General features: G+C 34.3%; 2 protein-coding genes across 2 annotated transcripts; one reads left to right on the plus strand and one right to left on the minus strand.

Annotated features, from left to right (window-relative positions):
- Positions 1-7277: 7277 nt before the first annotated feature.
- LOC128240470 (toll-like receptor 4) lies at positions 7278-10012 on the minus strand. The gene is made up of 2 exons (XM_052957114.1): positions 9735-10012; positions 7278-8034 (listed from the first exon to the last, which is right to left on the minus strand). Exons 1-2 carry the CDS (start codon positions 9965-9967, stop codon positions 7467-7469), a joined length of 801 nt encoding a protein of 266 aa, XP_052813074.1. The 5' UTR covers positions 9968-10012; the 3' UTR covers positions 7278-7466.
- Positions 10013-16025: 6013 nt separating this feature from the next.
- Positions 16026-26759, plus strand: LOC128240471 (uncharacterized). Its single transcript, XM_052957115.1, has 5 exons — positions 16026-16047; positions 22178-22375; positions 23446-23615; positions 24272-24394; positions 26568-26759. The coding sequence occupies exons 1-5, from the start codon at positions 16026-16028 to the stop codon at positions 26667-26669; spliced, it is 615 nt and encodes a 204-aa protein (XP_052813075.1). The 3' UTR covers positions 26670-26759.
- Positions 26760-27004: the final 245 nt, after the last annotated feature.

Consider the following 27004-nt stretch of genomic DNA (forward strand, 5'->3'; position numbering starts at 1 on the left):
ATCAATAAATCACGCAATAGTGATTATCGGTGTTTATATTTATGTATTCGGTGTTTATTCGTTTCGGCAATTCATACTTTTTAAAGAAATGTTGAACTCCTCGCACAAGAAGTGTGATAATAACAGTGTTTGTGAACTATCAAACAAACAACATAGCAGATTGAATGTATTAATAGTAATATGTTGGCTTATGTAGAACCAATCTCATTGTAACAGTTGACGATTTAGGATTTCCCTGTATACTTCATGCTACTCAGCATATGCCAAATACAATCGCTTTTGGTTAGTTGTAGTGTCTATAAAGTTCAGATTAAGACAGGCAAAGAAACTAATCACAATTTTCCTAGGTTCGGTCTAAAGGGAAAATATCGAGCTATAGCTTCTTTCAATAATGAATATTCCCTAGTGTTTTGTACTGAAATTTACGTGAATGAATATAATAAAATAATAATGTGTCCTTAGGGTTGGCGCTTATTAAACGATCCCACTGTGAAATACTTTCATCGGCGTCTGATCCATTGACAGAAATAGTATTGTTATGATGTTGGCAGCAGTGCACAGCCAGGGTGACACCCTGATTATAGCTACTGTGGTTCTTTAGCGTATACAGAAGATGATACTTTTACGTTTGTCCGCATTTGCTCCCAGACAATTTGGGGCAGATCAGAGATTTGAGTGTTGTTTAGCTGCAAGGGTGACCGCCTCTCACCCAAAGGATTTGGGGTTGATCAATGATTTGAGTGTTGTTTAGCTGTATAGGTGACCGTCTTTCACCCGAGAGAATTTGGAGTTGATCTGTGATTTAAGTGTGGTCTAGCTGTATATGTGTACGCCTCTCACCCAAGAGAATTTGGGGTTGATTAAGGACTTTAGTGTTGTCTAGCTGTAAAGGTTTTCGTTTCTCACCAAAGATAATTTGGGGTTAATCATGGATTAAAGTCTTGTACTTCTGTAGACGTGTTTGCCTCTCCCATGAGATGATGTTAAAAATGGATTTGTGTGTTGTATAGCTTTATATTATCCGCTTCTAACCCACGAGAGTTTGGGGTAGATCAGAGATACTAACCCATTTGTTTCTTACTCATTCAGTTTCGTTTGGGCTCGTTCCTCGTGCCTGTAAAAAGTTTATTTTCAATTGTTTGAACCCAGACCTCAGTAAAACTAACATATTACAATACAACATAACTTAATAATAAACGATACAAAAAGCCATATCAAAAACAAACAAAAAATCGTAGGACTGAAATAATATACATATATTTCATATTTTTCAATTTTTCTTCTTGAATACACTAGATAGTTTAGGCGACGTTGATCGTTTGAACCTCATACGAACGTGTGTGTATGCATTATTGATTCTGTAAACATGTTTGTCCTATCACATTGCATAGAAATGTTGCATAGGTTGAGAATTTAAAACAAATTAAGTCTCAATCCCAACTCAATTTACCACATTAAAGCATATTATGATTCAAAAACCTTTCATTCGTTTTCAACGTATTTTTTCATAGAATAAATCATATTAAACTATCAATATTTCATAAAAAAAATACTCTAGAGCTATAAATGTACTTGAGACTTCAGTAATTGATCGAAAGCAATGAATTGTATTCAATAACGTTTATGCCTGTTTTATATTTCCCTTTCAATATTAACGAAAGGTTTTAATCAATACATTCAATGATCCAATGTGCTTTTAGAAGGCGAGGAAACATAAACGATTAGTAATAATTGTTGATGCTATGTAGTAAATTGAGTTGGGACTGAGATTGATATTTGACTTTAGTATTATCTTTGTAGTTGTCATTGTTTTATTGTATATAGACATTTAGCGCTTATCTGTGGCATACTAAAACAAATCGTTTGACAAAGGGAAAGCACGTTGTTCTTCAATAGAAATTGGCATTACAAGGGTTACTTACCTTAATATGTATTAATGCAGTATTTACATGACTCATTCTAAATTTGAACAACTTGCAGGCATTTCATTTTGAGCGCTGATTTTCATGCCTCTAGTCAATAAGGTTTATAAAATAAATTCAACCAATTGTCCAACGTAGTGTTATTTACTACTTATGTCAAATTGACTAAGCATTAACATATTTTGGAGCATTTAATAATCATAGCTCTTGCTTTGTCCAAAAGTATCAAGTGCGACATTTATAGACTGTCAGACGAAAAAAGCCGACTGCCACTGTAAGCTATGTGAGTTCATTCTACGCAAATGACCAATACGTGTACAGGTTGCATTGGTTCACAACAATCGGCCAATTAAATCTTAGCCATACATTTCGGTCTTTGATAAATGTACTTTCGGGCATAATAACTTGACTGTCTCTTAGTTGCAAAAGGGCATTTTTATTAGGTTATTGACAATTACGCTTTCAACAATGTATTTGTAAACAATAGTAAAACAACTATGTATTATAACATTCTTACGTCCTCGTTACAAACTACCAGCAATAAATATTTGTATATCAAAATTATTACTTTCAGAAACATTTGCTCCAAAGGACCATTTACGATTACCAGTGTATTTCATTCGTTTGGTCTTATAATGCCGAAACGAGGAATATCAAAAGCGAAACCGAGGCAGCAATACACACATTTGAGTTTGAGATCTAAATGGAATATTCACTTGTAAGATAAGACACTCCCTCCCTCCTATTGTCGACCTAAATAGCCCTTAGCAGTATGTTCTACTTCACATTTTTGCATACGGGTTTAACTACACTACAACAGTGTTTAGCCAGGTGGATTGAAAATTTATTTATATCAAAAGCTATGTATTTACAAATTGATGAATCAGGGACTGAAAATTACGACCATTTCTGTTTCTGCTATATTAAAAAAAAGCTTTAAATATTTAGATAAACTTAGTAAAGATGTCTATATGCATAAGGTATTTGGTCAATGACTTCTCTAGATTAGCATACGTTACTAACTATATCATTGAATATTTGCCCATCCTAGCCCCTACACGTTATAAAAGAACAACATATGTCGCCATATTACAGTAACATTACAGTACATAGACTGGACACGAGATGATAAAATTGAAAGTAAAGAAAGAAATGAAAAAAACTAACATAAAATTATTATCGTTGTGTACAGCGCATCTTACTCACTGATGTAACCTATCGCTAACTACACATGCATCTTTCGCAGTTTTTGCGCAATTTTGCACATCGAAATTGACTGGTTTTGTCTACCATGTTTATACCAGTAAATTTAAAAATAGCGTCGGTATATGTGTCTGTATTTAATCACGTGACTTTCACTTGCTGAATATACACATTTTAATCTGGGGAACCCTTATGCGCTATTTTTAAACGAGTAAACTCAGCTGAGACAGCGAAAACAATTAATTTTAATCATGTAAAGTGATTTGTTATGAACCTCATACTAACTCGTATTGACAATTCTAGGCTTATCTTGAGGACAAACTGTATTTGCCAATTTTGCTACCATCTTGTGTCTAGTCCCTTTAAAGGTATGCACATATTCACGAGATGTTTTGAACCTACAGCAGTAGAGGCAAAAGGGAATGCTGACCATATACACAGTTTTCCATTTTCAGTCAACAAAAGTTTATGTTTGAACGGTGTAGGGAGAATAAAAATATATATGCAATACTGACAATATGGCTTTATAAAATCCAAGCTGAGTGTTGTTAGGGACACTAGGACGTATTTCAAAAAGGCCAGACAGATGGACTTGATAACAGTCTCACCTACTTTTCTGAAGGGCTCTGTATTTAGACACTGATAGTGGATTTGTAGATAACTAATGGCTATCATGGCGCTTTATATATATCTACATGATTTGTTCTGGTTTCTGTTTTCATTGCCAAAATGAACATTCTGACAAACAATTTTAAATTATGAATGACATATAAAAGTAAATAATTTCATCCGTTATCAGATATATTATGCGTTCAAAATCTTAATACACTGAACCAACATGTGATAATAATAAACACAACTTCATAAGGAGAAACACGCTTCGTATGCTATTGCCGTCAGGTTGAAGTGTGAGATTTTCTTTCTTTAAATTTAAACATACTTTAAAGAACAAATTACCCTACAAAGTGATCATAGGTGTCGAGCAGAGACGTGAATTTGACAATCATTCATTACTCACATCCACCCAGATGTGGTGTGCTTTGTTCTGTGCAAACGGACAAGGAAGGACAATGTGTGTAAAATGTCATTGCAAACAGAATAGTAAAATGTTAAATGAAAAGAAACATTTCCAACTGGGTCTTTTTTTAGAAAACATGAAGTTGAATTATAGCTGACAATACAAAGAAAAAGGTAAAAACACTTGAATTGGTAACAAAGGAAATTAAAAAGGATAGTGTCTGTATGACATCTTTATATCGTGAAGGTTTATCAATGCGTGTCTAGCGTCAACTTTCGTAGACACAATAAAATGTATCCATAATAACGTGTTTTACATCAAGCTAAAAAATAAACTCGGGTACCATTCAAATTCTTTCTTTTTTTGAGATTAAAAACGTACTCTCTGTAATAAATATTGAGCTGTGACGCATATCTAAGTTATCCCCTATTGATTCAATGTTTAAATTCATGTTCCAATTTCAAAATGTTCATACACGATAGGAGTGAGCATACCTTGCTAAAGAAAAAAATGCTTTCTCTTTATGGAATTGATAGCAGAGTTTTCCAACGTAAACAATAACGGATCAATTGCAGGTCAAAACATTTATACTAAGAGTTAGCAAAATATTTTCTTCATTTTGGAGGCCGGAACAATAACGGATCATTTGCAGGTCAAAACATTTATACAATGAACTTCTCTCTGGATATGATAAATTTCTTCATTCAAATCATTGTTGTTTTTTTAATCATTTAGAAAACAACAACATTTTTTTCGCTTATTTATACTAAGAGTCAGCGAAATATTCTATGAGGCTGAAAACCATTCAACTCGATGAGGCTCAACATATGATTAAGTTTAGATAGAGATTTAACGTTAATTGAGTTTTGTAAGTTGGTACAAATTGTGTTGTATGAAAACCTAAATACAAAAGTTGAAATGTACCATTACTCTACCGAAGGTAAAATAATCTAGTGCACAGATTGTAGAATTCAATTATAGCGTAGAGATGACATGTGTGAACTTGTTAACTTGTAGTCACGACTTTATATCTCATTCTCACGACTGAGTTATCTTGTGGACAATACATGCACTTGGCAGTGGGTCACAATTTCAATGATGATCGTGAATGGAAAACTACTTACGTATGCAATGGACACATACACATGCATCCACTCACGCACGTACGCCCGCACGCACGCACGCACGCACACACACACACACACGCATACACACACACGCACACACACACACGCACACTTGCATATATTCAATTTAGGCCTATGATTTTATAATTCCAGAATAACCTTTTACAAATCAACAGTTAAACAACATTTGCATTGTGTCCAACCAAAAACCACATTGTTAAAGTTCAGATTGCAGAGTGTGGTGTACACAAAGGCTGAAACAACCTTTTCCAATTATTCATATGCCTAAAACATACAAGATTTGGGTTAACTGTACTTTTTTCAGAAAAGCGTGCCAATTTGTATGGATACTTAACATCATTTCGGAAGTATGTTCCTTCAACGTGCGTGATTACGAGATAAAATTTAATTTTTCTAATAAATCCATATTCAAGACCGGAGAGCATATAATTAATAAAGATGTATTTCCTAACAAGCCTCAGACCATCCATTTCACAACAGCAGACCGTTCATTTTATACATTATCGTTGCTTTTTGAAATCTTCAATTAAACTAAATACTGATAACATTCACTGTTTATGACGTATAAATTTCTGAGATTTCTTGTAAAGCGTCTCCGTTTATATTGCAAATATGTTCTACACACTACAAACCCTTCAAATTCTACGCCAACATTTGCTCTGCTCACTAACGTAAATGCGTTTAGCATGATACATATTAAGCTTTGGTCGATTGCTAACAACGTAATTAACGAGATATTTGTTAACTTTTATTCGTGAAATATCTGCTGATGTGCTCATCGCTTTAAATTAATCAAGTTAATCTTAAACGGGTGTGTCAAGCCATGTTAGAAATTATGTATATCATAAGTGAATCCATTATTCCAGAGCAGAAATTAGTTAAAAGTAAACAATGCTGACATAAACACAGATGTTAACTTAACAAAGTCATGAAACTGTCTTTTGGTAGTAATGCTCCCTGAAACTGTCTGTGTGTACAATTGCGTCATGAAACTGTCTTTTGATATCAATGCTCCATACTATGTCTTTTTGTATTATGGCGTCAAGAAACGGTATATTATTATGCTTGTGTACATTTGTAGTATTCCGTCATGAAACAAGCTCTACTAAGTGAATAAAAAGGCGGGTATCCAATATGTATATAGGGGCAATAAAACCGTATCGCGGTAAAGCAAGCTTTTATATAGACGTGATAGTGTCCGCCTGCAGAATGAGGTGTTGGTTCGACACCGGCACATAGTAAAATTTGCAGTATGTTACATCTGGAACCCAAAGTAGATAACTTACGTTGCATGATAAGCCAAAATGCCATTGCAAATCAACCATAAGAGTACACATTTTAAAATGGTGGGGAAGTGTAAGAAGGTATGCGATATATAGTTGCAGATAGACTGTCACGCTGTAAAAAACCTTTTATTTCGACGTAGTAGAGTGAACGCCTGCAGTGTAAGATGTCGTCGGTTTGAACCCCAACCTATGCACATATCCATTTATGATGTTATATTTGGCTCTACGATCCTGACTGTGAAATTATGTATGAAAACGTATGATTGTATTTTCATATGTGACCGGTGAAAAAGTCAAGAAATCAATAAAAAAAGGAAACTAACAATATTGATGTTTGACTAATATATTAATATGTGATTAACAAATAATACAAAACAAAGCAAAACTTATTTGGTGACAAATTAATGTTGATATCATTTGTCAATAAAACAGTACTCAGATAATCAGAATATTTATAACATTATAGTACCTAATGTATGAAATATATGTACAATGATATCAAAATATAGATTCCAGATTGAAAAACAAATACAAAACAGAGTTTTCAGATAATTCAATGCATATCTATTACAAATTAAACAATTAACCAAAAATAAAACATAATATCAAAATTGAATATACAGCGACTACTTTAGTTAAGTAAATTAAAAAGTTTATACTTTTAATCTTTTATTAGATTGTAATTTTGGACTGATTTAAACCTAAAACAGAAAAACAATATCAAAAAGTGTAAACATTTCTTTTATTCCAAATAAGGCTCGCCCTAAACCTTTACCTACACGTTTTTATTTTTGGTTAAGAAAAACCTCCGTGAAAACACACCCATGCATGCATAAGTTTAAGTAACCATCTTCATAATCGTTGTGAAGTTTAAACTTCATGTTTGAGATCAATTTCTCACTGCTGCCATCAATTTGTCCCAAAACAGGAGCCCACCTTCGACATCATTGGTGTATTCAATATACGAATGTACCTTGATCCATTCCAAAAGCTCTAGCGGCATATCCCTAGCTGGCACCACTTCCAGAAGTACAACAACTAAGCAACCAGCCTCAGGGCGCTTGTTCATCGTTTCCATTCTAGCCATATTGAATTCATACATACACCACTTTCCCTTAATAAATGGCCTGGATATAACCACTAAGGTTTTCCTACTGTTTTGAATCGCATCAACAATATTGTCGGCGATCGGAATACCGGGCAGAAAATCTCTTTGGTGAACACAGAGTTTCATTCCATTTTCTTCAAGTTTCGGCATTATATCCTCTCGAATAAACTCTCCATCCTCATCAGCATAAGAAATAAAAGCATCATACATATACTGGTCTTCCTCATTTTCGTTATTAAGCCGTTGGTATCCAAAATGTTTTCTTCTTGTCATGTAGTACCAGTATCGTATCTTCCAACGATTTTTATACAATACTGCGATCAGGACAATCGTCAAAGCTATTGCAGCACTAGTTGATGACAGGGCAATTTCAAGCGTATGGGAAATGCAATCAGAGTTCAGATGATTAACTTGATTCAAAAATTCTTTGGCATTTAGATGCTTACCGTTTCTGTTAACAAATGTCATCTCGTCAAAACCGATAAAATGTTTTTTATGCTCTACAAGCCAAGTAAGGAAGTTTTTATTGTCACAGCTGTATTCGATGGTGTTGTTTCGAAGATCAACTGAAAAATCTGTCTTTAGACGTCTGCTATTTTCAGTTAAAGATTTCGAATATTTCCGTTTAGTGTATGTATCGAATTGTGTTGAAGTTGTAAATGCAAGAGTTGCTTTAATGCGGATGTGTTAATATGAAAGAGTTCGATGCTATTAGAGCTCATGTCAAGATGAACAAGATTTTTCAGTCGTGAAAATACGTTTTTATGCGTACTTGTTATTCTATTTGTCGATAAGTTCAGAATTTTTAATGTGTCGACATTTTCGAACATTGTCTTTGCAATGTCATGTGATAACGATTTGCCTAAATAGTTTCTGTCAAGTTGAAGGTTTTCTATACTTGAACTATTTAAAAATTTTGGACCCAAGTATGAACAGTAGCACCGCGAAAGAGACAGCTTCTTTAAGTTTGGAAAAGGACCAATAAATCCGCTTAAATAATGAAAGTTATTATTAGAAAAATCCAGTTCCTCTATCGAATTGTCTTTAGGCCTGATTTTGATTTCACTTAGATCTGTATAGGCAATATTTGAATCAGCAAACGAAACCGTTTTGACTTTCTTTGGGATTCTCGCTTTCAAAATCAACTTCCTTTTCCCAGGAGTAAAATAACTACACCCAGGTATTGATTTCGCGATTAACTGCAGGTTGGACTCAGTCATAAAGGGACAGTCGGATTCTCGGGAGCGATTATTATCATTTTTTGGTAATGGTTCGGCAAAGAAATTTATTGGCGGATGTACTATGTTTTGATGACTAGCGTATACGTAGACTATATTGTTGAGACAAGCCAGCTGTAAAAGAAATAATCCGAAACTGAACTTGTTCTCATGAATATGAATTACTTCAAGTTGCTTTGGGGTTAATAAGAGAGCATTCGCCTCAATTATCTGCATTCGATTTCCATCCAAGGCTAATTCTCTTAATGATGTGTTCCTAAAGTAGCATATGTCCCTTTTTAAAAGTATTGTCCCAAGTCCGAATGTTGTATATACGTGAGAGTAATTTAGGACTTTAATGTTTGTAAACTGAAGTGAATACGATATATTTATCAAAGGGCTAAATCCGAGACGTCGGTTAATTGAAAGATCGAGTATTTCAAGTTGGGACAAATGCTGAAAAGCATCTTTATGTATCACTTCAAGTAGACAGGATGAAACGTCAAGAAAGCGAACACTTTGAAGCATTCGAAAAGTTGAACCGAATATTTCCTTCAGTCTGCAAGATCCAAATAATCCTTTAGATCCTACCGAAACATTCCATAAGTCCATATGTTTATATTCCTCTCCAAAATCTTTCTGAATACCGTCAAAATACACTATTTTCAGATTTTGCAGGCAAGTCAAATTAGGGTAATTAAAATCGAAACTCCAGTTTTCATAGGTTCGAAAATTACCCGTTAACCTTAGTGCTGTTAAAGACTTAGGCAATGCACTGAAATCGGCTAATGATGTATTGAGTAGTGGTAAAAGATTATCACTCAAGTCTAGCCTGACTAAGTTAGCGAATGGACTGAAAACATCCTTTTCAAGGTGTGATATCTGGTTGTATTTCAGATTCAAACTAGAAACATTTCTACACCCAGTTGTATCGTTAGCTTTAGGTATCCCGATATTGTTTCGCCCGGCGTTTAGTATAGTTATATCGTTATGTTTCTGTGAGATGCTGTCACACATATCTTTCAGTTTAACATGGGTCGCTTCACAATTCATTTCAGAAGACATTTTGTTTATTTGCTTGCATTCACATTTGTTATCAGGTCCACATTTAAATCCATTGGCATAATGGACGATTACACATACACATAACAAAAATAATCGTAACACCAGTACTATCATTTTGAAAGTTTGGTATGATAGATATTGATATAACTTTCCGTCGTACTTTGTTTTTTTTAAAAGGCGCTATTCAAACAATATAAACTATGCCTCGACTGATAATCACATGACACTTAAACCTGAAGTAGGTTATATTTTAGCCTATGGACTCCCATTGTTTAAATAGATTCTTCGAAAAATGCAACATGACAATTCCTTTTGTTAGTTAATAGGAAGTACGAAGAAGTACATAATTAAGAAATGCTATCCTACTCAAGTGAAGTGTTCGATATTGTTTTTAAAGCACAGCCGGATGTTGCATTCTCGTTAAAGAATTATTCGAGTGAAATGTGTGCTTGACCTATTGAGTATGGTCATTAAGTATTGTTTTCAATTTAGTACGTACAGTTTTTCATCACTAGTAAGAGATATGTGATCACCTAAGAATATTAAATTATCCTAGTTGCTAAAAACTCATTTATATTGATTTAAATTGTTCAATTTCAGACATGAAAAAGGAAGATTATCTGTGGTTGGTACAGAGGAGAGATCGGTATTATGGAATGTTTGAAAATACGTGGCGTCAAACTTCTTCGTCCAAGCATAGCAAGTGATTTGATCTCGTGACACGAATGATCCTATCATACTATATCATATTACTTTTCAGAGATGTAATTTTAAAAATCCATTTTTTCCAAACCTCCATCATAGTATAAATTACGTCTAATTATTTAACTACTAATCGCGTTGGCTAAAGTGTCATTGCTTATAATGTTTAACGTATGTGAATTTTACATAGCCCTTTCTTGGTAGCTGGCGATTGGAATGAACAATTAGTTAAAAGTGTCATGTCACCTAAATATGGGCTGCTTAAAAGATTTGTGTATCAAAATAACCTGCAGCAATCTGCTTAGAGTATGGATGAATCAAACGTTGCCTTTACGTTTATCCTTAATTGTACATAACTCGATCCTGTAATTATTAAGAAATCAAAGAACAACGACGTGTTCTCATGCAGAACTTAATAACCTGATAAAATCAGACCATCTGCCTATAGAAGTCTCATTTAAAAAGCAAGCGTCAATCAATAATTCCGATAAGATCAGTAAAATACAGTGTATCTCGTGGCTGAAGTGCTCCCATACTCATTTGGCAAAACTTTAAATTATTTATAGCCCATCTCCTTACTGACACCTTCTTTAACAACACAAGATCTTGCTACCGAGTTAAACGAAAGATTTGTCAGTGCACTACATTCAGCCCGGCACACCTTCCGACCAATATGTTGAACGAGCACTTATTGGTCCCCGGAAGTAAAGCATAACCATGCGCATGCCCGTCATACAAAGACATAATGGTGCGACTAAGGTTAACCCCGCGACGACAAATCAAAGGCTCTACAGAACTACAGCGCACCAATTCTCGGCATAAAGAGCTTGATTACCTTAATAAAGACGCTGAATTGGATTATTAAACATTTTTGAAATTATTCTGAACAATACGAAGTAACACTTACATACCTATGCAATTGTATTTTCTTGATGATCTATCATACACACACGAACAGGTCTCAGAGGGATTCAAACACAACTTATCAAAAATATTTTGTACGATGATATCGGCTAATAAATTAGATACAATTTTAAAATACGAATTTTCAAGAATATTCGTATTCCCCGAACACTATAACTAAAATAATTACATTTGCGGAGGTGATTTGATACCGAAAAAAGCCTTGCAAGAAGAAAAATCTCATTTTAGATAACATATCAAATGAACACGTAATAAACGAACCTCCATAGTTTATTTCGGGATTTACTTTACTGTTTAATTTTCATCTCGCGAACGAGTGTGTTCTGTTATCCTGGAAAACGAGTGTTCTTATCCCAATCTTCAAGGGTAAAGTTAATGATTAATCGGACACCGCTAGTTATTTGGCCAAATTCTTTTATATCATGTTTCTGCAATATACTTAACACATTCACAAAATTAATAAAAATAGACTTTCTTTACCAACAACACGGATTTCAGAAAATATAATGTTGCATAACTGCGTTCTTTCAAGAGACTGTTCTGTTCAAAATCGAACGCGGCAGCGACGTGTCTGGATCAGTGCCCCGCCTTTGTTACAGTGCGCTCCCTAATGCTGACGCTCGGACGTCTGTTTTCTTTCGTAATTTATTTATAACATTGGAAACCTTATGAAATTGTTTCGTATTTAATATTTGTTCCATACCTAATCATTTAACAATAGTGTGTATAAATCATATCTATATATGTATGTTTATTCATCAATTACATGTGTATGAGTTTTCCTCATTATCATTTTATGTTCATTTATGGAGTCAATCAAGTATTGAGCTAGGCATTTGTTTTATGGCACCAAGAAGTAATAAAAAAGGTAAACAGGATAAAAAAACGCAAACATATAATGAACATAACAGTGACACGCCCAGTAGTCAAGCATTTAGATATAAACAATATTCAGGGGCACGGGATCACATTTACTCTTACCACTAATAATACCGTTTATATAGAAACCCGTATGGAAGAAATTGGAAAACGCAATCAGATTTCCTTGCATCGCACTCTGTGTCTTCAGCTCTAAAATATCCGGATTGAATTGGCTATTGCAGGCATGTTTATATCATGTGACTTGTGACACTTAAGTTCGCAGTGTTGTCACAGCGAAGTCAATCCTGAATACAGCCAATGAGTGTCGGAAAATATCACCGAATCTGTCAAAAACCTTGACGGTTTTGATTAAACCGCATAATTTAATTGCATAGCGATTCATTTTACTGGAGAAAACAATAATTAGTGCAACATGAATAATGCATATGGAATTTAAGTTGCGAAGTTTCTGTTTGTAAACCTCATAGTCGATCGTTTATGATGTCAATTCTTAAGACATAGCAGAGATGCGCTGACAGAGTGAACATCCTATCGACAAGGCCTACATGAAACAACTGGTTGAATTATTCGGAGCGGATTAGACTTCCATGTCAAAGATGCGTTGAGGTTTTTTTATATTTTCGTTGATTTGGTTATAAATACATCATATTTAATTATCACTAATACAATAGAAAACTACATGGACAAGCTAAGTGGACAAATCACATAATGAAAACCCTGATTAGAGCCTTAAAGTGACACTCTTATTCAAAAGCAATACATACACATGTATAACAAACATAAATTTGAGTGATAAACCTTTAACTACTTACTCAATAATGCATTTAAGGAAATTATCAATAACTGATAACAATATTGTAACTGTGTCTTTAATAGCTTAAAACGCAAAATATTTATATTATTGTTGAGTGATAAAAGATTTACTGTGATCTATTAACATCTCATAAGATAGAAATACCGTGTTTTCTGCACCTTTGTTTAAAATTGAACCCGGTATCCTTCATAAGAATCATTGTTTTCGATATTTTTTTTTATTTTTTTAGTATATTCATTCAATTTTATTCATTGTGGATTTTTTATTTGAGAATAAAAGTGCAACTTTAAGCATCAAGACGTAAAACTATCAACTCGAAACACACAACGTGACGACACAGCAAAGATAATAAATCCATTGAAAAAAGTCATCTAAAACTAACATTCGTATAATATTATAAATGTCGAATGTATTATGTGTAATGATAATGTTATATTTCATTATTTGATTTTGAAGTGTTGACCAATGAACATATAAAGTATTTGATATTATACAGAAATATAGGTTGATAAATAAAAGCTCGATAAGTCTGGTACTTTAAAATCAAGCCATCATAGGCTTTTTGTCTAATCTAAATACATGTTTTCTGTATTAGTTAAATATGTAACCAAATGGAATCAGCTGCAGCTTACATATCTAAGTGTAGGTTGAAACAAATCATCTGGCCCAATTTACAGAGATATGATTTGGTTGGAGGTGCTGCTACTTCTAATGAAGTTGATGATGGTACACGTGCAATATAACACGAAGTATTTTGCAGGTAATTTCAACAGTTATTTCTTGGGCTGTCAAGTGACCAAACAGATTTTAATCATGTATCGAAAAAATCATTTATAATTACATGTATTTTTAGGATTTTCGGGAATCCTCATTTACAAATTCGTTGCATTTAATTCAACATACATACCATCCCCTTACTTAATACACCAACATTCCAAACGCTCAAGTCGCTTTAAAAGGTTTCAAAAATTAAACCAAATGCTGCTGGCATTTAAAATTGGCTGAATCATATGTTCTAGAACTGTTCTATCCTTACTGGAAATAGTAGTTTAGCTGGGGCAAAAAACGCGCTTGGTGAGATTAAACTTTCCGAATTAGTTGCCGCAGACTTTCCACATCCAGCGTAAAATTATATCGGACACCATTAAACAATAGAAATAAGTAAAATAGTGCATTATGTGTTTGTACAAAGGATAGAAATCGTTTTTCACAATGTTCTGTATACCGCTTGCTGATAATGCTTCAATACAATATTGCGGTAAAATAATATAATTTCTCTATGAAGTGGTGTTTACTTTCTGTCCGCTCGAATCTTCTTCTTAGATGAACGGACGCCACACATCATAAAGTGTATGAGTATTGTGTGGTATCCTTACCAAACTAATTTTATTTGCTTGAAGCTAAAGCAAAACAAACCATCAGACGGACAATTGAACATCAGTGTGTATATTGTAATCCCATTCAAAGAGCTCTTGACTACACAACTTTAATGCATTGTTTCACTTCGCTCTGCCTCGGTCGAAACATATTTTAAAGGGGTTATCTTCATTAAACGTTTAATATTGTCATGCAAAGTTATTTAGAGCAACATGTTGAATTAAAGTTTTATATGCTTTGTACATATCGGATTGTATTACACATGTCTACCTTTGTGAAAACCCTTGTTCATATGTAATTCGTTTTAAATTGTAGTTGAAGGACCTTCCACAGTGCAAAAATGGGTTGGCAAGGCTAACAATTGAAACGTTTCAGTATAATTATAATATTTAATTTGAAAATTGAGGAATGATCTTTCAATGGAGTAAACTGTACATTATCTGTGACATGTTTTGGGGTAGTAAGGAATTGCCCAACTTTGTTTTTTTTGTCAAAATGCCCCAGACTTACTAATCAACAATGTATTGTGGGGTCTTGCTTATACCTTTTCAAATAAGAAATATATTGAAAAAAAAATTAAATAGTGGACTAAATTCATTTCCTCTTCATGCAAACATATATCTTAAAAGCTTCAACCACCACAAAGCTTCAAGGCATTGTTGATAGGGTAGTACTGACAATTGTTCCACAAAAAAACATTATTATTTTCTATTAAGGCCTTTCCGAATCGAAGGAAATGCTTTTTGTTCGGAAATCTGTTAAAATTTTCTTTCGTAAAAATTGCTCAATTTCTGATTACTGGTACACATGTTGCAACGGATTTATAAATTATGCTGGCTAAATATTGAACCTCAAAACTAAATAAATAAACATTTTTGGTTTCGGTGCTTCAAACGCCTTTAGCTCTATGGAAGACCCTTAAGCAGAGAATTACACCTCCTATCTTAAATACAGAAAATTAAATAATTAGCCTAATATGCGTCAGTCAAATCATGTAGTAATCAGTGGCGTAGCTCGAGCCAGTTTGATGTGCAGGCATAAAAGTAGGGGGTCCGATAATTTTGAAAGTGTGGCTTGCAAATGGAGCGTTTTGGCATGTATCAAGAGGGAAAATAGGCTTAACAATTGAACACAAATAGACTTTCGAGAAGTCTATCCGAATCATTTGAACAGAGTTTACATATTTAGAAAATGCCAAATTGATATGCTGGCCTGGGCCTTATAGACTAGCGGAATATACGCCGCTGGTAGTATTATTTTCGTACAGAGAGATAACGATTATAATCTAATGTCCTTATATCTATCTAAATACGAACATTTATAATAAAATAACTAGTGCATATTTAGAGTAGTGGCACAATGTCGGAAACTTATGGCAGCGGTATGTACCATTTGTGTCTATTGTTTGTATTTGTTTTTAAGTATTTTCCGTTTTAAATTTGATGATTTAAGAATAGTGAACTATGTGAAAGGAAAATCGTATTCTGTATATATAGTCAAAACAAAAACATAAGAAAATGCACATATAAAGATTATCCAGTATTTATCCCACCAACATATGTTTCGTTGGATTTCTTTCAATTTTCAGTCCTCTGTTGCCTGTTGTCATTGAGCGTCGTATCGCACGGTAAGCTGTCTTACTTAGAGTATCAATGGTAAACAGTTTTGAACTTCAGGGACAAGCGTCGCCCTTAACCGACTTACAGACAAAATACGGGCGAACCACATGTTGTAAGACGTTTTAAGCCAACGCTGACACCGATGACCTGGCGTGAGACGTTATTTTAATCTATATGTTTTAACTAAAGCCCTGACTTTTAAAAAGTCTGAATAAAAACGCATACTAAATTGGCAGTAAAATAACACACAAATTAATCAAAACAACACACTTACCTTACCCGCCTGTCAAATTACAAAATACAAAACCTTTCAGTACTGTCGTTATTCTGCTACGAACAACCAATTTACATGCTATGATTACACTAATATTTACAATGGAAACTATCGATTTTTGCAATAGCATGACAAAATGTGTTATGTTATCTCGAAAGAATACAGTGTGTCCTTGTTTTATATATAATATTGATATTTGAACACAATAACTCATTTTCATTAAGCCGGATTTATTAGTTCGCAAGAAACTGCATGGCTCATGGCATATGACCGGTTTACGATTGATTAAGCCGCGATTGTATCAATTAAATTGGTTCTATAATTGTATCATGGTTTTAAACATTTCAAACAGCTCAATCTTCGTCATAAATGTATGTACTTTTGATAAAATTTTTAAAACTTAAATATCTTAAGATTTATGTCAAAATTAAGAATGTGTATTTGTTAAAGACCTTTGAAGAACATAGACGAATTCAAACGAACAGCTCTTAATGATGTCATTCAAATCAAGATTTCCAAAGTAATATGGTCAAGGTGTAAGAACAACTTCCAAACAATGACCGTAATTAAAGAATTGCAATTACTTCACCTAATTGCACTTGAAATTTACATATAACAAATGAGAACTATAGTTGACTAAGATTATAGAACAAATCGATCCCAAGCCTTTAAGACAAAAGGTTCGAAGCATCATGGTAATATATATATTCAAAACAAACTCTGTCAATCAAATCTAAACAATGAAGAAATAGTATGCCTTTAGTGTTCACGAATTTAATGCCTAAAAGGATATTAGGATATAAAATGCCATTGAATTGTTTTTCGTCGGAAAAGAAGTTGTAAACTTCATTTAAAAAAAACGTCGTTGAAATTGTGTCCCATCCCTGTGCGGGCTAACTTTTAATTCTGTAGTGATAGCAGACTGAAATTTCAAAACAGTTAAACATGACAAAATGGTATTTCGCAGTTTGAAACAATGAATTTTTAACTTACTGATAATTCTCTATAAATAACCGGCAACCACATAATAATTTTTCATATTCTGAGACTTGATTGTAGCGATAATGATTCCAATAAAAGATATTAATTAAACTCCATGGGGTTTGGATAAAGGTTTTTGTTTAATCCACTTACACTTCTTAAAACAGAACAGAAGAGAACACTTAGTTCTTTATTACCGTTATCTATGCAAATTGGTTTTCGAATAATAAACACGTTCAATCATATCAAACTAGAAGACTTTTGGTGATAGTAGGGATTGGACATTGGCCTAAAATCATAATTAATCACCGGAAATAAAATTTGTCAAGCCATTTAGAATTATACTAAATTATAGTATCAGTGTTAACAAGTGTTTAAAATGAAGAGGTATGAAATAATAACACTTTGCATTTATGAATAAATGAAAATATAAATAGGTGTACTTTAATAAGCTTACGTGTTGCATTGGCGTTTTTTTGGGTTTGAAATAAATAAACACTACATATTAACATATTTTTAAAACACTATTCATTTCACTGCCTTTTGAATATTAGCACGCACATTTCAAGTGAAAATAAAAATGTGTCAGTTTCACTGTTTCATCATCTTTAAAATGACCCTTATATTTGATATAGAAATCCAATGAATACATATGTGAACACATTTCACATCTTTTGTATCATTTATATATCAATCATATTTCTTGGATAAATTATCTTTAACGAGTTTTCTAAAATGGATAAAAACGAGCCTCTTTGGTCGTATTGAATGAGAACGAATGTTATCTTCTATTGGTATCATACATATTTCCTTTTCTTCATACTTCAGTTTATACTTTACTTCATTTTAATATCTGAACTTATATCAGCATTTCAACAAACATATATATTTGGCCGATAGTGTGCACAAATATTATGGCCGTTTTATTTAGCAAGCATGTTTGTCAAATATCAGAATATATAATGATTATATATATGCGAGTAAACCAGTTTCATTCAAAATATAGTAAATATTTATGAATCATACTCCTTGACGATATGACAAAGCAAGTTGAGAAAAAACATTCTTGCAAACAAATTACTGATAATATGTTGAAAGCAATATTCAAATCGAAGATACCAAGGGCCAGAGTAAACACCAGAAATAAAAATTCGCCCAGACAATAGAATGTAAAGATGCTCTGGAAAACTATACCAATTTCAATTTTAACATTTCATATCAAAGGATGACTATACCACCTAATTTCCTATCTCAAATATTTATACTCTTTTACCAAAAACATGTAATGCTGTCATTATAACACAAAACAAGCGCAATATATACAATATTGGAAATAAAATAAAACAGGTGTATCCCGACTACTCTAGATGCTAGAACTAAATCCATTTTCAGATTCAACATCATGATCTAAACCGTTGATCCTTTCTAATGGATAACGCTACTTCGTTCAACCATCTAGTGGTCATCTCCGGTCAAACTGACCGTATCGTAAAGTCAATACTTTCCAGCTAAACAAAACGCTGAAAAGTAATAATTCATACCACATCGCAACACAATTGTACAATGTTAAACGCTATTCATTTATGACGTTACATCAAAAGATATTACAAACCTTATATACATATTTGTTTCAGCCTTCCTTTTCGATCCAAAAGACTATCCCGATTGCTCACCAGACGAAGTTCGAGAACATTGCAATGACAGAGCTGTGAAATGTACAACAATCGGACACAACTCCCCTAAATACTTTTGTATCGAATGCCAACCTGGCTTTCATGGACATAAATGTGAAGAAGGTTTGTTATAGAATTCGGATCAAATGTTCTGCTACTACCAGTATTTGTCCTCATCGACGCCTCTGCGTCATTGCCAAGCATATTCCAAATGTGTCAGTAAATTAATAAATTTGTAAATGTTAAGTAATGCATCATCATCATCATCATCATCATCATCATCATCATCATCATCATCATCATCATCATCATCGTCGTCGTCGTCGTCGTCGTCGTCGTCGTCGTCGTCGTCGTCGTCGTCGTCAATAACATCATCATCATCATCATCATCATCATCATCATCATCATCATCATCATCATCATCATAATCATAATCATCATAATCATCTTCATCATCATCACTTCCGCCAAAACCACAAACTTAACCACAAACATGAAAATAAGCAGCAGCAGTAGCAGCATTACATCAAAGCGGACATATGTAGTGAACTGAAATTGATTATTCATATTTCATTTTTCATTGTGAGCATATACTTAGCGAGTTACGGTAACCAGCGCACGATGTATTGAAATTATACGTCAGCGCTTTAGAGTGAAACGGCACCTAGCACTCGATGTATTGAGATTAAACGTAATCGCTTAAGAGAGTAACGACACCTAGCACTCGATTTATTGAGATTAAACGTAATCGCTTTAGAGAGTAACGACACCTAGCACTCGATGTATTGAGATTGAACGTAATCGCTTTAGAGAGTAACGACACCCAGCACTCGATGCATTGAGATTAAACTTAATCGCTTTAGAGAGTAACGACACCCAGCACTCGATGCATTGAGATTAAACGTAATCGCTTTAGAGAGTAACGACACCCAGCACTCGATGTATTGAGATTAAACTTAATCGCTTTAGAGAGTAACGACACCCAGCACTCGATGCATTGAGATTAAACTTAATCGCTTAAGAGAGTAACGACACCCAGCACTCGATGTATTGAGATTAAACGTAATCGCTTAAGAGAGTAACGACACCCAGCACTCGATGTATTGAGATTAAACTTAATCGCTTTAGAGAGTAACGACACCCAGCACTCGATGCATTGAGATTAAACTTAATCGCTTTAGAGAGTAACGACACCCAGCACTCGATGCATTGAGATTAAACGTAATCGCTTAAGAGAGTAACGGCACCCAGCACTCGATGTATTGAGATTAAACGTAATCGCTTAAGAGAGTAACGACACCCAGCACTCGATGTATTGAGATTAAACGTAATCGCTTAAGAGAGTAACGACACCCAGCACTCGATGTATTGTGATTAAACTTAATCGCTTTAGAGAGTAACGACACCAAGCACTCGATGCATTGAGATTAAACGTAATCGCTAAAGAGAGTAACGACACCCAGCACTCGATGCATTGAGATTAAACGTAATCGCTAAAGAGAGTAACGACACCCAGCACTCGATGCATTGAGATTAAACGTAATCGCTTTAGAGAGTAACGACACCCAACACTCGATGCATTAAGATTAAACGTAATCGCTTACGAGAGTATCGACACCCAGAACTCGATGTATTGAGATTAAACTTAATCGCTTTAGAGAGTAACGACACCCAGCACTCGATGCATTGAGATTAAACGTAATCGCTAAAGAGAGTAACGACACCCAGAACTCGATGCATTGAGATTAAACTTAATCGCTTTTGAGAGTAACGACAACTAGCACTGGATGTATTGATATTTTAAGTCAGCGCTTCCGAGAGTAACGACACCTAGCATTCGATGTATTGAGATTAAACGTCAGCGCTTTTGAGAGTAACGATACCAAGCACTCGATGTATTGCGGTTATTCGTCAGTGTTTTATAGAGTTGAGACACCTAACACTCGATACCTTGCGAATATGCGTCTGCGTTTTAGCGTAACTGTATTATTTTTATGACGAGGTTGGAAGCTGACGTACCTGTTTGACTTAGATCAGTTTATCGCTCCGACACTTTGCATTTTTTTCGCATTCTTGCAAATAAGAAATGATCGATAAGCATATAACATATTTTCACTTGATATGAATACAACCCATTCTGCTGCGTATTTGGTGAATTGCATAAGCATAATATTTTGTTTTAATACGGATGAGCTACAACAATGTACATGAAACATACAGTTAATGTAATCATTTTGCGTGAAAAGATCTAAATATAATGTACTTCGTATATTAATTACAGTAGTAGTGTACGCTTAAAACGCATTTTTAGTTGAAACATATTTATTTAACTACGATTGTGAAACGAGTTATTACAACATTATATTAATCACTCTCGTTGGCACGATTTTACGCGAGAGTGTGGTCTTGTGTTGTGGGGTTATCCGGAGAACCCGGAGAAAACCCACTTGTCCGGCTTGGTGACCGAGAACCAAACTCACATGCGCACGAGCCGGGAATCGAACCCGGGTCGCCAACTGAAAAGCGAGTGCGCTAACCACTACGCTAACCGGACAACCTCGCGACATTTGATTAACAAAGTAACTTATATGATAATGAAGTCCTTTTTATCGCACACGGCAAGAGAAATAATCGCTTTCATGTGACGCAAAATACGGAGACGAGTTAATAGACTAATAATCAAAGAAAACTGATTGTTCAATACATACGGTGTTTTCTTCTAAAGTATAACGCAAGTTAACCACATTGTTACCGTTCTCAAACTATAGGCAGTTGGTCAAATCAAATTGTCTACTGTCAAAAAAAAGGTAGTACTGATTAGTGTTCTGATCTTTATAATTGTTCTAAGTTATTTGCTCAATATGGTTTTCATTTGACGTCTTAATGTATTGCTTCCCTTAAAATCAGAGGAGGTGGGCCAAAAAGAAGATAACAAACACCGATTGATTAATTACACTTTTGCAGGATCACCCCTTACCACAACGTTAGCGCAAACAGTTGCAACTCAAGCGGTCCATACAACCAAAACACTTCTAACAACAGTTGCAACACACGCGGCCCAGACAACAAAAACACTTCTAACAACAGTTGCAACACACGAAGTCCAGACAACAAAAGCACCTCTGACTACAGTGCCTCCAACAACAACGTCAAGCGACCCTGGTTAAAGATATTTTTGTTTTTAATTATTTTTTGCTTAAATTGACCGTTGCATCTAAAAATGCCCTAAAATGATATTCACAGCAATTTTTTTCTGGTGCCAAATGAAAATCATAAAATATTGCCTATTACTCAAATTTTATGTTGTTATAAATCGAAGCCTAACAGAGGCAGAGTAATGTAGTTTTCCTTTCAATCATCCTGTCGTCTGAATCAGCCCTTACCCTGTGTCTCTACACAACATTTATATTTGATTTTTTGACGACTGTGAATGTGTTCTGAAATTTTCCTTGTATTATCTGTAGAACGTAAATATCATTTTCATATCTTTTCCCGAAACAATTCTATTATCCAACCTCACGTTCATGAGTAGAAGTAATAGATCATTAACGTTGAAAATGTACGTCTTTTAAAGCAACGTTTTATGTATTAGACGCTGGCATCCATTATTAATATTAATGATATAAACGGAATATCCATTTCGTTGTCAATCAATACGAAACAAATTAAACCCGTTAAAGGGTAAAATTGTCTAAACTCGAAATTATCATTTTCCAAACAACCTTATTTAATAAAGTTTACATTACTCATGTCTTTATAAACGATACCAACACATTGTTTCGCATAATACATTATCAAAAGCCGTTATTTTAATATATCATGTATCTAGTCGTTGAGTAGTAAATCTGTGAGTTGATCTGATGTTTTAACATTTGTTTTCTGCTCAATTGCCAACAATTAATGCTGACTCCGTTGAGCTTTGTGTATTATATTTTGCATTATTGATATCTTCGGCCATTAATGAGACTCGCAAACCGATTTAAAACCTAGATATGTTTTACTTGGTTTGCAGTGACTACGTCAGGGAAATTACCACATTTACTTCTGGCGATACTGTGACAGTTGATCATTCCGTGTTGTCTTAAAGCATTGTGTATCCTGGTTAGAGTTTGATTGGCCATGATCAATTAGACTTTAAATTTGGCATAAATTACATTTCAGGCTAATGAGCTTGTCCAGTAGGCTCTATTGTTTTATATTTATATGTACCTATATCAGTATTGTGATTGCAGTTAACCAGGACTGCAACAAGTTCTCAGTTGTCAACGATTTGTCCCATGGCCAGCCTGTTGCCAATGGTAACGCTCCAACGTGTTCGTCGGGATCGTTTGCTTCGACGGAAGCTTTTGTGTTAAACAATTGCAAAGTAAGCGCCCCTGACGGGTGGCGTCAAGGAAAGCAGGTACACTTTGAAAATACTTCCATAAGGTTGTACATAAATATCAAGACAATAAAAATGCTACATTTCATGATTGTCAATTTTAGGCCTGCCTGAGTAGTAAGATATTTTGTGTGCGTCCGGTTTGGACAAGAGTTACCGGATACACAGCGTACACATCAATCCGGACCGGTACCTTATATATACTTTTTTTAATACTTTTTTGCATATTTTTTTTTTCTTGAGAAGGGCTTTTTCAATATTTATGTATTTGTTTTGTAATAGTATTTATGTATGAATTATGTATTTATTTGTGCTCTTGGAATGTAATATTTTGTTCTCCTAATCTATATATGTTATCAGGCTAAAAGTTGCTGGCTCTTGCGGGTTACACATCTTGGGAGGGTAAGGGTCTGGGGTAAAGTGGCAACGAAACTTTCAAGGGCGGTCAAATTAACTACAAATTCCTATCCAGAGTGCAATATTGTTTTGATTGTTAATACTTTTTATACTTTAATATCAGCTTCTTTGCAAGAGACTTTTAGACATGTTTACTGCCTGTTTTATATTTAATAGCTAGACAAAACAGGAAATTTCAAATAAACTGCAGAAAATATGGTGTTTAGTTGGACCCTTTTTAAGAAGCAGTATATATAGATAAATCGTTCAAAACTGTATAGGTTATGAGTGATTGCAACTCCATTCCAACGTATACCGCAGTTGGGACGTACCTGAATGGGGTGTATCCTGTTGGTGCTGGCTTATCAGGCGTGCTCCTCGAATGCCTTCCCAGTGGGTTTAAGGTCAGTAAATACAGTAACCAACGAAAGTAATTGTCGAGCTTCCAAACTATAAACTTCATTTTAAAGGTGAAGGTTGTGTTTACAGTTATATATTTCAAGGATGTGTGTAAAAAGTATACTGACCATGTTTTATTTCTAAAGAAGGTGAACTGCTCTTTACAATATTTGACATGTATGCTTTCTAGAAGGTGATCTTTGAGAAGTAGGGAAAGCCCCACTATTGTATTGATGGGGGACGTGTGTGCCAGCAAGCCAAATATTGAGTTCTTAGCAATCAGATTGTCCGCAAAACAACTGGAAAATAAACTGCAAATAAATTCCATGTTCCTTAGAAGTATAGTCCCCCCCCCCACCACTTCTATGGGTTTTGTGTATAAAAATGTCAAGGTTCAGGATAGATTATACGGTGCTAACACAGGATGATTAGTTAGGGTTATAAACATTTACCTTGACTGATAAGTTGTATGTGAACAGAGAATGACCTTAAAAAAGGCTGTCAAACGCGAAGGGTTTTCTACTATCATAACGCAACTTTGTGCATGCATTAACATACTCGAGTCGTGAGTAAACCAATTATTTCCTATTCAAAACAGTCAAAAATACCACACACCGTCGACTATATAAAGTCGTTTTACACATTACAAAACGACAACAAATATTGGGATTAGAGGTTTGCTATTATTGGCAGCCAATATCAGTGTTATTTAAAATCATTATGACTGTCCCTTTTAAGACTTTCGAACTTCTCATCATTGGACTATTTAACTCAACAACGACGTTTGACCTAAAATTGACCGTTTTACGTGTAATTTATTTTTAATATCGCTTTCTGACTCCAACATCAACAAAACGTAGCTCGCTGCCAAAGTTTAAAACTTCAAATGGCGCAACCGACAACCTTATATACCCCTGCACGAGAACCCCGTATCTTTCAGCCAATTATATACCCCAAATAATATACTGTCAAGCTGTCGACAATTTGCCAATTTTGAACCGAAAATTATTATATAAATTCATACATCGGACATAAATATGTAACAAGTGCATAGAATGAGTTTTGGGATCCAAAATCGTTGAAAAACTTGGTGTTCACTTATTAGTTTATTATTTTTTGTTTTAGTGTAAAGTTTCCTATATTTAATGCACAGTTTGATAAGATTATCCTTTTACGCTTTTACTTTATTCCTCTCTGTTGGGATAAGAATGAAGTTTGTGCACGTAAACTGGTTTAAACTCCCAGTAAATTTACATTTAAACTGACCGTTCCAAGGCGGTGCTTAACAATATTTGGTAAACATACCTAGATTGTATAGTATATATGCACTGTGTTGTTTGTTGAGTATTGTGCTGTTGTTCAATGTTTCTTGTTTGTGTTTTTTTTTGTTTTTGTGTTCTATGTCTTTGGCGTTTATCCTGTGCCATTTAAACCGGATTCTTGCTGAAATCTGCTACTGAGCTTGTTTCTGTTGTGTTTCACATAAATATTATAATTCTGACGAAATGGTTGGTTGAGCTAAAAATAATCAAATGATAAATTATAATAGGTCTTTAGAGTCTGTAATAAAACAGTACGCAGTTAATACTGTAAAAAATTTACTGAATATATAACAATACGTTTAATGTAGACCCGAATGTGCCATGAATTCTAAAATTATATAATCTTTAAGCACAAACATCAATCCTCAGTTTGTTTGGTATTACTAGAGAAGATGATTTACCTAATCTCCAAGTCATCTCCAAGTCAAATTGTCGTCTCACATATTCAAAATATAAAAAACGCGCGTAAACGGCACGAATGAAACGGTAAAAGACAAACCCCGTATAGCATCGTACTATGACGCCAGCAGGTCACAGTGCGGGGTAACAGTGTGATTTTTGCCAGCTTAAGTTTTCTTTATACTGATTTGAGAATAGACAGATTGACTGCAATCATGAAATTATATGATACATGTATATGATTAAACAGCTCCAAGCACATAGTAAAATATTTATGCCTATGGTTTTATATTAATGCACAGGATTTTACATTAAGTTTCATTTTTAGTGTATTTTCTGATTTTGCAATTTGGAACTGTGGAGGAAATCTTGAAGAACATAAAGAAAATAATTATCTGTATAACATTTTTGTCGCAGTTTCGATGCAAATCCTTCTTTATTTTACTTTATTTGATAGATTGCCCTTCAAGTGGACTGCGACCAAGCGCCAGAAGTCCGAACTGTTGAGCAAGGTGGTCTTGGATTCCTCGACCCCAACTTCTACTACACGATTGCTTAACACTCAGCTAGACTCAGCTAGACTCGTTTCATTTTCTTGCAACATTGCTTTAAAATAAACAGCACTACAAGAATAGTCATTTGCACCACACCTTGGCTTGAATAGTTTAATCCGTTCAAAGTTCATTTAAACAGTTTATAAAAGTATACGATTCTGTAGTGCTACCCAGAGTATTGATTGATACGCTACAGCTGTTAAAGGGCGTCACCAGGTTATATAAAATAATGCGGATCGATCATTTCAAGGATATGTTATTAGGTAAAATAAAATTACAACTTCTTCAAATATTCCGGTAAATTGTATCAAGTAAACTTAGGTGTCCGTTCTTCCAGAAA

This window comes from Mya arenaria, chromosome 7 (genome assembly GCF_026914265.1).
Source record: "Mya arenaria isolate MELC-2E11 chromosome 7, ASM2691426v1".
NCBI classification, from domain to species: Eukaryota; Metazoa; Mollusca; class Bivalvia; order Myida; family Myidae; genus Mya; species Mya arenaria.